Source organism: Onychostoma macrolepis, chromosome 06, assembly GCF_012432095.1.
Source record: "Onychostoma macrolepis isolate SWU-2019 chromosome 06, ASM1243209v1, whole genome shotgun sequence".
NCBI lineage: Eukaryota > Metazoa > Chordata > Actinopteri > Cypriniformes > Cyprinidae > Onychostoma > Onychostoma macrolepis.
In genome coordinates this window covers 28,001,672-28,013,541 of record NC_081160.1, presented here as the reverse complement: position 1 = coordinate 28,013,541, position 11,870 = coordinate 28,001,672, and the positions used below count along the sequence as shown (strand labels likewise).

General features: G+C 36.6%; 1 protein-coding gene and 1 long non-coding RNA gene across 2 annotated transcripts; one reads left to right on the top strand and one right to left on the bottom strand.

Moving 5' to 3' along the window:
* Positions 1-3,799: 3,799 nt before the first annotated feature.
* Positions 3,800-5,705, top strand: LOC131542907 (uncharacterized). Its single transcript, XR_009271824.1, has 4 exons — positions 3,800-3,884; positions 4,357-4,474; positions 4,637-4,727; positions 5,133-5,705. It is a non-coding gene; the product is annotated as an uncharacterized LOC131542907 (long non-coding RNA).
* A 1,520-nt stretch (positions 5,706-7,225) lies between these two features.
* Positions 7,226-9,047, bottom strand: tshba (thyroid stimulating hormone subunit beta a). Its single transcript, XM_058780263.1, has 3 exons — positions 8,810-9,047; positions 7,861-8,041; positions 7,226-7,549 (listed from the first exon to the last, which is right to left on the bottom strand). The coding sequence occupies exons 1-3, from the start codon at positions 8,896-8,898 to the stop codon at positions 7,256-7,258; spliced, it is 564 nt and encodes a 187-aa protein (XP_058636246.1). The 5' UTR covers positions 8,899-9,047; the 3' UTR covers positions 7,226-7,255.
* Positions 9,048-11,870: the final 2,823 nt, after the last annotated feature.

Here is an 11,870-nt window from a genome sequence, read left to right as displayed (position 1 = left end):
AATAGGAGGCGGGGCATTCGTTCCGGACTGACAATCATTTGCCAGTCAGTTCCAAGGACCTCCTCCTATGAGTCAAAGGCGAGGGGTGACAGACAGTGTCAAATTACAGCGGCCATATGGAAAGAACAGGTATTTTAGTTCTGTGACTTTTCCAGAATAATAGCTCAGTTTGTTCTAAACACAATGTGTATGAATAATAAAAGAAAATCAATTATTTATTTATGGCAATGATTTATATTATTTTTCATAATATATTAAGAACCAGATAACAAACACATTAGGCCTACCATAAAATATTAAGTACTATTATTTATTTATTTTTTTAAATATTTACTTTTGCTTTGGCATATCTTCTGTAATTTTAAAACTTTCCAATTCTCTGTTAAAAAAAGAGCACACACAGATAGTGGATGTGTTCTCCAGCAATCACAGACAATAATTCTTTGTTCGCCCTAATTAACATTACAATGCTTATGTAGAAAAGGTAAACACTGGGAAAAGCCCAACACGAAAACAAGCTTTTTCCACACTTTCCCCCTGAAACCCAATAATTATAACCTGTGTTGTGAGACACGATGTTTACTTGTTTGGTGTAGCTAAGCAGCCTAACTGTGATTAAGAGATGTCTGACACCCTCTTCCTAGAGCATGATGAAAGTAAATTCCTAGAAGCTTCTTCTCAGTGAAACTCCAGAAAGATCAGTGATCGACGTGCCAATCTTTGTTTCTCTGGCTGACAGTTCTAGTAACAAAGTTCTAAATTAAGTAAACAGTTGTCTGATATGCTTAAAATAACTGACAATGAAAGTACAGGTGTTCTATTAAAACTATCAGGCCTGCAGCTGGTGGTTATCATTCAGAGTGACATCTTTATTTAGCTCATTGACTCATAACAGGTGAACTATCGATCGGCTCTAATTTAGATGACAAGCCTATATTCTTGTGTCATGCAGTTATTTTCAGTGTTGGGGAAAGTTACTTTTAAAAGTAATGCATTACAATATTGCGTTACTCCCTAAAAAAGTAACTAATTACGTTACTTAGTTACTTTTTATGGAAAGTAATGCATTGTCACTTTTGTGTTACTTTTTAAATATGAGCAGGGCTTGATTGTTTTTAATATAAGAAGTTCTATTTATAGCAAATGTAAAAGCCCTTTCACACCAAAAAGTGTAATGAATAAACCTCAGGCTGAAGGAAAAGTAAATTCACGTCTGTACAGTAGAACGCAGGAGAAGGCGGCTCAACACTCTTCAGCAATAAAAAACAAAAAAAAACAACGAAGCACAGTTGTTAGTTTATCTAAAGTTATTTTTGCTTATTAGTATGGTTGAACTAGATCATCAAAGGTCAGCAGCAAAGACATTGGTTAATAAAATGGGATTAGATACATTTGTGTTATTTAACATATTTAATTATTGCAGGTTTGCGTCATATTCTGATTTTGGATTTCACTGTTTTAATTCATTTTGATGAATACTAAATTGTTTTGTTTTTTTGCGAGCGGGATGAATTAATGCACATTCACATTTAGTCAACAACTACAGTAACATCATGTTCACACAGTGCACACAACGCCTCTGTACTTCCGATTTCTCCCAATATGAGGACAGGAGACTTGTCAGTCAATAAATGGGAAAACAAAGTAACTGGCCTTACTTTTTTGAAAAAGTAACTCAGATATTTTCTTGTAAATTAAAAAATAATGTGTTACTTTACTAGTTACTTGAAAAAAGTAATCTGATAACGTAACTCGCGTTACTTGTAATGCATTACCCCCAACACTGGTAATTTTATCTTAAATACTTCTCTTAGACACATTTTTACAGGTACTGACTTGTTGAAACCTGTGTGAAAGTTATTTAGGTCATCTTAAAAGACCCGCTTGGAATGTACCTCAAAGACTCAAATCTGAATGCAACACTGTTGAACTTGCAACAACAGCCCATTGAAATTCAGCCTTGGGCTTCTCAAACTTTGGTTCATGTTTCAAGTCTAGCCAGTTTTAGCAAGAGGAATGCGGCACAAAAATTCCACTGGATCCTGAACACATGGGGAAGGTATGCTAGTCCCACCAAGCCTGCAAAAGACTGCTGAGCAGCCGGATTCCACCAGCTTTATTGTTTGATGCATTATTATATCAGGGCATTGGATTATCACAACATAGACTCATGCACTATTGTCAAGAAAGCCTCTGCGCCATTCTCATTTGATTGGCCAGATTGTGACCAAGCCGACAGGAATCCTTGAATAATATGAAGGGGATCATGTTGGAATGGCCGTCTCTGCATGTGAATGAACATGATTAAAGGAAAACAAACAAGCAGAAATAATGAAATAACAACCAAAAGATGGAGAACAATCTCCATATTACATAATCCATGCATGACAAATTAAAATGTATTGATTTGTACATGTTTGGACAGGGAACAAAAGGAACACACAGTATGTTTTCTCTTAATTATATCATGTGTAGTAGTTTTCCATAGTTAGGGAGGAGTAGGTCATGTTTGTACTGGTTGACAGGACACTGACTGAGAGGCGGGACCTAATATATTTCATTTCATTTGTTGTCCTGCCATGAACCCCAAGCATCTGACCATGGTGTCGGTTCTTGACCTACCTCTAGGCAACACTCTTCTATAACTCTTCTCTATTTTCTGCCACATAAAAAAATAGAATATATTATTGCGTGACAGCCATAAAAGAAAGACGTAGTAAAGCTGGTTACAATTTCCCATAAAATACAATATGGCCTATAAAGGCAATAACAAAAGAACTGCAATGAATGCAAGCTTGGGTTAACCATCCTCTGAGCTCGAAATATAAATAACCCACAGCTGTTTGCCTCTCTAAATATGCATTATCTAGCAATGAGTGCTCATTTTCTACACACAAACACACCGCAATGACGGCTACTTCTCAGACAATTAAATGTTAATGACGCTGTATACAATATACAATATAAAGCAGTTCTTTTAATGAACAACATTTACACAAAACAATGCTTCACCAAGTGGCACAATTTCAGAATCAGTATTTAAATGGCCCTTTCAGCCTCCCAATCATGCTCAGTTTAGCGACATTAGTTCAACCAATGGAATGCGTTTTTGGGTGGGATCTGTTTGATGACTAATGGCAGACAGGGTGGATATTTTTTTATATTAGTTTTGCAGTTCTGGCCAACCCGATCACATTAGAAAATGTAACATTTTTACAAGGTGCAGATTTTGTATGAATTTGTATGCCGTGATTTATAAAGAAACATGCCATTTTGGAAAAAATAGCATGAAGGACCATTAGTGGGACATAAGCAATTATATGAATATTGGACAAAAGAAATCATACAAATTCATATGAATTATAGCCACCAATTCACCGAAATGAAACATTGATTGCCATGACAGTGTGATGCTTCTGGGTCTGAAATTACTTCACCTCGTTTTGCTTTGTCCTTACAACCAACCTGGAAACCACAATGGAGTATGAATGAATGATTTTGCACAAATTTGTACAATACTGAATTTACTAGAAAAGTAAGCATGAAGTTCCACTCCTAACTACACCCATAAACCTAACCATCAAAAGGACATAAGACCATACACTCTAAACCCGGATTTTGTTTTAAATAAACGTTTTTAGCTGTCTTTAATTATTCTTTCTTGTTTTTGCTAAACACGTCGCCATTACTAAATATAATTAGTTATCTGAAGTAGTCAGACGAAAAATTGCAATGATTATGTTAAGTAGAGATAGCTTAATGTGTTAAGTTTCTGTAAGGGGGAGGAGCCCCATTCGAACAAGTCTGCGTGAGCGCGCGATGTTTGAAGAGACCCGAGACCGGTTGATGATGCACACGATGGATTTGGAAAACATCATGAAACGGTGAGTGTGTAAATTAGCTTCTTTCTCTTTATCTTTCTGGGGAAATTGATCATCCAAAAGACCGGTCCGATGACAGCGTTACTGTAGACTACAGTAGTCTTATGGGCCTAACTTACTGATCGACGGTTTTTCCTCTGTCGGTTCACAGAAGCTATAATGCTAATATTAAAATCCGTGTTTCTTTTGGTTCAAAGTTAAGATAAGTTCAGCAAGTGTGTTTCTGCATGTTCAGTTTAAGTTGTGATGTTATCATTTCATTACCCATAGCTTCAGTCGTTTAATATCAGCACGTGTTCATGAATTAGCTTTTTGTTAACGCTAACGCTAGTCTCTTAGGTATATATTCGTAACTATTATTATTTATAATAATTGCAACTGAGTTGTTGAGCTTAAAGTGATGTGCATATGCTAAAAATTTATGCTAAAAGTTACAGTTAGTCTTGAAATGCAACACTTTGTTTCTCTGTTTTAGGTGTTCATGGAGTTCTACAGGATTGTGGGCAAGAATCTCAAGCAGTCATCTAACTGAGATATTTCAGTCTAAAGAGGGAATGCTGGGCAGCTGTTGACCGCTTTCACAAAAAATCAAGGTTAGTCCATATCTATTATAGACTTGCATTGCATTGTTTTTCACAGCTTAAGTAATTTACAATATTTGTTGAATAATACAATTAAAATTGTGCCTGACTGGTTCTGCTTTCTTGTGATCATTTCTATCATTTTATTAATCGATTCATTTTACTCCCCAACAGACTAAAGAGCCAGCTGATACTGTTTCTGGTGCTCAGAGGGCTCCCTTTTGCCCTTTGCGACAACCCTACAGATTTCTACAAAGTATGCTTTGTAAGTAACCTCTGTTTTCTCTCAGAATATCTAACAGGACGTAAAACATAATCATTTCACCATTAATTGATAGTTCCTGTATTTTATAAAACCTCTGAGAATAAAACATAAACCATTAACTTAATACAATAGCTCCTTTAACCTCTTTGGGTGATCTGTTTGTTTAAAGGGTTAGTTCATCCAATATTTGCTCAATCTCATGTTGTTACAAACCCTTTAGAATTAATTTTTGAAATACCAATTTTAAGGATAGTTTAAGGAAAGTCTCTGTTACCAAAATTTAAACAATCATTTAAATGTTTTGGTGTACTTCATTTAATTAACTCCAGCAGTTGTAACAAATTGCTTAACATTATTTATGGTTATATAATGATAAATTTCATGATTGTGCTCTTTCGTTGTTAGGACAATGATGACGATTACTCATTCCACCACCTGGACATTGGAATCATCCTCACTGAGCATGAAGGTGATGTGCTCTCATCCTCTCTCCGTCTCAATCCAGCCTCATTGAAGGAGATTTTGTGATGGACAGTATTGAAGACTTGTCAAAAGCTATGTGCATTCTGTATGGACTTGCGCTCTGCATCTCAACTACCCTAAATCTATGAAGAACACATTCCAGATCATCCAACAGGTACTTCTCATGTTGGGCCACAGTGAACTAAAACCCAGGTTGCAAACTCTGAAAAATTGTCCTACAATGTTAGGAAATGCGAGAAGCTTCCATGAGAAGTCACTTGTGTTCTGCCGTACGAGACATTAAAGTGTATTCTGTCTCTGCATATTAGTGCTGTTAGTGCTCAGTTCATGCGTGTTCACACAATTCTTCAGCCAAGTTTAAAGTTACAGAGACTTGCCTGTTTTAATTTAAGCCCAGTTGTTAATGCACATCCAGGCTTTCACAAGAGATATAGCATATATTCTTGAATACTGTGTTCATGTTTCTTCTACAAAATAGTTACAATTGTTAACAAGCTGCTCCAAAGCTTATTTTTACTTGTCTTGTGGCTGACAAGTTTTATGTATTGTCGTGCTACCATTTCTTTGAACAATAAAAAAAAAAAAAAACATTGGTGCATTGAAATCTGTTTTTCTTTTTTTCCAATTTATTTTAAACTAAATGTTTAATACAATAATCAATTAGAATAATTAGAATAATCAAAATCTATGTCTAATTACATAACATTACATAAATGTGTCATTACTTAAAAATATTTGTTAATGTTATTTGCTAATATATATGTTTTTGTAGTTGTAACCTGAAATAGCTATTTTATACAACCTATACTCCAAATAATGATGTGAACTAATGATTTTGAGTAAAGACTACTAATGTAAACATGATTTGTCTACTGCATGAACTTAAGGTTCTATGTTAATACAGCTGAACCGGTTTAGTTTCACCCTGTGTAAAAACTAAAATGATTTCGTGCAACGGGTTTCTTTGCGAATTTCTAGTAATGTCAACTAATTCGGGTTAAGAGTGTATGAAAATATACAAATTTGTGAATTAGACACCAATTTGCCAAAATAATAAATATGGATTGCCATCAGAGCATATTTCTGGGACTGAAATTACTCCCTTCATCTCGTTTTGGTTAAAGTATTAGTTCACTTCCGGAATGAAAATTTCCTGATATTTTACTCACCCCCATGTCATCTAAGATCTACATTTCTTTCTTTCTTCAGCAGCAAATAAATTTTCTAGCATGACTACGTGTGAAATTGAGCTAGTGCAAGACGGGCATTTGTAGTTATAAAGTATATCTTTTTATTTTTTTTAAATAAACTAATCTTTTAAATCCATGCTTGACTAGCCTTTGTCCTACAACCAATTGGAAACCATAAAAGAGTACGAATGAATGATTTCATATGAATTTGTACTATGTGATTCATATGGAAACGGTACAACCCTCACCCCACCGTAAAGCTAACCATTATGGGACTTGAGCAAATCATATGAAAATGTACGAAAGGAATCAAACAAATTCATATGAATTAGCTACCAATTTGCCAAAATGTAAAATTAATACAAATTGCCATGAAAGTTTGTCGGTTCTGGGACTTCACCTCTCGTTTTGCTTGCACGACAAGCCTTTGTCTTTACAGTTTACTGGAAACCACAATAGAGTATGAATAATTACACAGACACAACCTGTTAAACCATAAACACTAACAATAATGATAAAAACTCATTTTTATGGAAGGATTTTCACCCTGTATTTTTTTTATAGAAGCACTGCCAATCAAACACTAAAACATCACTAAAGTTTACAGAATGGATATTATCCATAAAAGCATAAGTATTTAAACCCCATTAAAACACACCTTCTTTTTAACCACTTTTGGCCTCATTAAAGACATCATACGCTTGATATAAAATACAGCATACATAATGTGTTAGGTAACTTTGTGACACAAGGTTTACTCAACGATTACCTAAACCAAAACAACAACAACTGTACACAGTCAACTGCTACAAACACTTTGTTTAATTTAAGTTTTATTTAAGGACTAATCGAACATTACTCATACTGTTCCCAATATGCCTGGATGTAGTTGTTCTCTTCAGGGTCGGGGTACAAATGACGGACAGGTTTGGAGCACTTCATGCCAGCGTTGCTGGTTTTGTGGGCACATTCATCACTGTGGGTATTACATGTGCTGCAGTGGCAGCTAAGTGCCACCGGATAGGTGAAGTGAGGATCTGCATGTGAAGGGCAGCCGGGCAAGATGGCCGTCCGGTACTCGACTTCTTGATACGTGCAGCCCCTCTGAACCAGGAAACGAGGACCCACCAACTCCTTCACATTACTGTCCTATAGGACGGATATTGTGATGCAGATTTAGCCACACTAAATCAACATCCCAGTTATCTATGTCTATAAACTGCATTACTCATGCTCATATATTTCCAAACTCATTCAACCTTTGTTCTTCTGTGGAACCCAAAATAAAATTGCATTCAATGGAAATCTCTGTTTGTGTTCCACAGAAATCAGTCAATAAGTCAATCAAACAATAAGAGAATTATCATTTGCAATTCTGCTTGTCGTGCTGCAAGCTGGAACATCTCTCCTTGGATCCAGATCCCTATGCATCTTCACTTTTCCTCACCGTGTTCGCTTACCCTGGAGAAACAGAAGCCCATGCAGATGGTGGTGTTGACAGCCACACAGTAATTGCACTCCTGTCTCTCGATGTAAATGGTGTACTCAGTGGGTGCACACATAGGCATGGCTACCTTCATCAAAATACCCAGCATGCCAACCACATACACAGGAGACATATCTGGCGGTATAGCAGGATGTCTATTAAAGAGATACGGAGAACCACAGTGAATATAATAAATAAACACTAAAAATCACAAAAGTAAACAGTAAACCAGGCAACATGATTTAAAAGTCCTCTTAAACTAGAGATGACATTTTTTTTGAGAAATGTAAGTGGTGCTGGCACTTGTTGTGGGTGTTGCTAGTGCATTGTTATGTGGTTAAATATGCTACCTTCCAGTACCTTCGAGTTGGGTGTTTATTATTATTGCGACATGACACGCATTCAAATTGGAAACATAACATGGATGAATGAAATACATTGTGAACAATAAACCCACATAACTACATATGAATTCAAAAGGATGAAAACACCTTTCTATCACTTACTTTTACATGGAATCACAACAAAATGTAAAGTTAACCGTTAAGAGTTGAGTAATTACAATATTTCTGACTCCACTTGAAGGGCACAGTAAAGGTGAATTCCAAACGGTGTTTTTATACCCTTAAAGGGCACTTTGGGAAGGGTGGGTTACAAAGGAAAGTGAACACCTTAAATCCATGAAGGAGCCTTCCACAAGTCTGTTTAGCAATTTTTTTATAATTATTATTAATATTATTATTTTTTTTTATTTCAGCACTAGAAAACAAAACAAAACAAAACTTGAGGTACTTTTAAATTTATACACCATCTTAAAAATGTGACCATGCCATTCCAATGTCATAGCTATCATTTCACGTGTCTTTCTAAACTTTTTGACTGTCAAACAGCAGTATTATAGAAGAAATCAAAGGACCACTTACCTAGAGGATCTGGTTAAGCCTGGTTGTGTTGAAAGGCTGCTGTTCTTATACAGACACCGAACCTCATCTCCATCTGTCTCCATCTTCATCTATTGTGCAGCATGCATAAAACTAACGCTTTCTAACCAAATCACCCACATGCTGTATGCTCACCTTTCAGGGCCCACTTAATATTCACCTTGTATCTAAATTAGTTAAGTGGAGAGGCTGCAGCTACTTTTTATGCAGGTCTGTTACATTTGAATATCAACTTAAGTCTCGAGTGTTTCTCTTAAAATGACTTGTAAAATAAAGAATAAAAATAGAATTAAAAATGAATGATGCAAACATGAGCAAAATAAAAAAAAAACAATAAACAGATATTTGGCTTTGGTAGTAGCTCTTGGTCTTGGAGGAACTTTATGAGAATTGTATAGTCTGTGACCTTTGATTGCAGGCGTTGTATCTGAGGACAGTTGAAGACATTGTTGAGATCTCAGTTAATTTCATGAATAGACAATCTACAACTACAGGTGCATCTCAGTAAATTAGAATGTCGTGAAAAAGTTCATTTTTTCTTGTAAGTTATTTCAAAAAGTGAAACTTTCATATATTTTAGATTCATTGCATGTAAAGTAAAACATTTCAAAAGTTTTTTTGTTATAATTTTGATGATTAGAGGTTACAGCTCATGAAAGTCAAAAATCAGTATCTCAAAATACAAACCCGATTCCAAAAAAGTTGGGACACTGTACAAATTGTGAATAAAAACAGAATGCAATGATGTGGAAGTTTCAAATTTCAATATTTTATTCAGAATACAACATAGATGACATATCAAATGTTTAAACTGAGAAAATGTATCATTTTAAGGGAAAAATAAGTTGATTTTAAATTTCATGGCATCAACACATCTCAAAAAAGTTGGGACAAGGCCATGTTTACCACTGTGTGGCATCCCCTCTTCTTTTTATAACAGTCTGCAAACATCTGGGGACTGAGGAGACAAGTTGCTCAAGTTTAGGAATAGGAATGTTGTCCCATTCTTGTCTAATACAGGCTTCTAGTTGCTCAACTGTCTTAGGTCTTCTTTGTCGCATCTTCCGCTTTATGATGCGCAAAATGTTTTCTATGGGTGAAAGATCCGGACTGCAGGCTGGCCATTTCAGTACCCGGATCCTTCTTCTACGCAGCCATGATGTTGTAATTGATGCAGTATGTGGTCTGGCATTGTCATGTTGGAAAATGCAAGGTCTTCCCTGAAAGAGACGACGTCTGGATGGGAGCATATGTTGTTCTAGAACTTGGATATACCTTTCAGCATTGATGGTGCCTTTCCAGATGTGTAAGCTGCCCATGCCACACGCACTCATGCAACCCCATACCATCAGAGATGCAGGCTTCTGAACTGAGCGCTGATAACAACTTGGGTTGTCCTTGTCCTCTTTAGTCCGGATGACATGGTGTCCCAGTTTTCCAAAAAGAACTTCAAATTTTGATTCGTCTGACCACAGAACAGTTTTCCACTTTACCACAGTCCATTTTAAATGAGCCTTGGCCCAGAGAAAACGCCTGCGCTTCTGGATCATGTTTAGATATTTCTTCTTTTTTGACCTATAGAGTTTTAGCCGGCAACGGCGAATGGCACGGTGGATTGTGTTCACCAACAATGTTTTCTGGAAGTATTCCTGAGCCCATGTTGTGATTTCCATTACAGTAGCATTCCTGTATGTGATGCAGTGCCATCTAAGGGCCCGAAGATCACGGGCATCCAGTATGATTTTCCGGCCTTGACCCTTACGCAAAGAGATTGTTCCAGATTCTCTGAATCTTTGGATGATATTATGCACTGTAGATGATGATAACTTCAAACTCTTTGCAAGTTTTCTCTGAGAAACTCCTTTCTGATATTGCTCCACTATTTTTCGCCGCAGCATTGGGGGAATTGGTGATCCTCTTCCCATCTTGACTTCTGAGAGACACTGGCACTCTGAGAGGCTCTTTTTATACCCAATCATGTTGCCAATTGACCTAATAAGTTGCAAATTGGTCCTCCAGCTGTTCCTTATATGTACATTTAACTTTTCCAGCCTCTTATTGCTACCTGTCCCAACTTTTTTGGAATGTGTATCTCTCATGAAATCCAAAATGAGCCAATATTTGGCATGACATTTCAAAATGTCTCACTTTCAAAATTTGATATGTTATCTATATTCTATTGTGAATAAAATATAAGTTTATGAGATTTGTAAATTATTGCATTCCTTTTTTATTCACAATTTGTATAGTGTCACAACTTTTTTGGAATCGGGTTTGTATTAGAATATTTACATTTGAGTTTCAATTAATGACCATCCCTACAGTATAAATTCAGGGTATCTCTTGTTCTTTGAAACCACAATAATGGAGAAGACTGATGACTTGGCAAGGATGCAGAAGACAAACATTGACACCCTCCACAAAGAGGGTAAGTCACAGAGGGTCATTACTGAAAAGTGTGGCTGTTTACAGAGTGCTGTATCAAAGCATATTAAATGCAAAGTTGACTGGAAGGAAGAATTTGGGTAGGAAAAGGTGCACAAGCAACAGGGATGACTGCAAGCTTGAGAATACTGTCAAACAAAGCTGATTCAAACACTTGTGAGAGCTTCACAAGGAGTGGACTGAAGCTGGAGTCAGTGCATCAAGAGTCACCACGCACACCACAACGTCAGAAGCATCTTAACTGGGCTGTGGAGAAAAAGAACTGGACTGTTGCTCAGTGGTCCAAAGTCCTCTTTTCAGATGAAAGTAAATTTTGCATTTCATTTGGAAATCAAGGTCCCAAAGTCTGCAGGAAGAGTGGAGAGGCACAGAATCCATGTTGCTTGAAGTCCAGTGTGAAGTTTCCACAGTCTGTGATGATTTGGGCTGCCATGTCATCTGCTGGTGTTGGTCCATCGTGTTTTCTGAAGTCAACAGTCAATGCAGCCATCCACAAGGAAATTTTAGAGCACTTATATGCTTCCTTCTGCTGACAAGCTTTATGGAGATGCTGATTTCATTGTCCAGCAGGACTTGGCACCTGCCCACACTGCCAAAG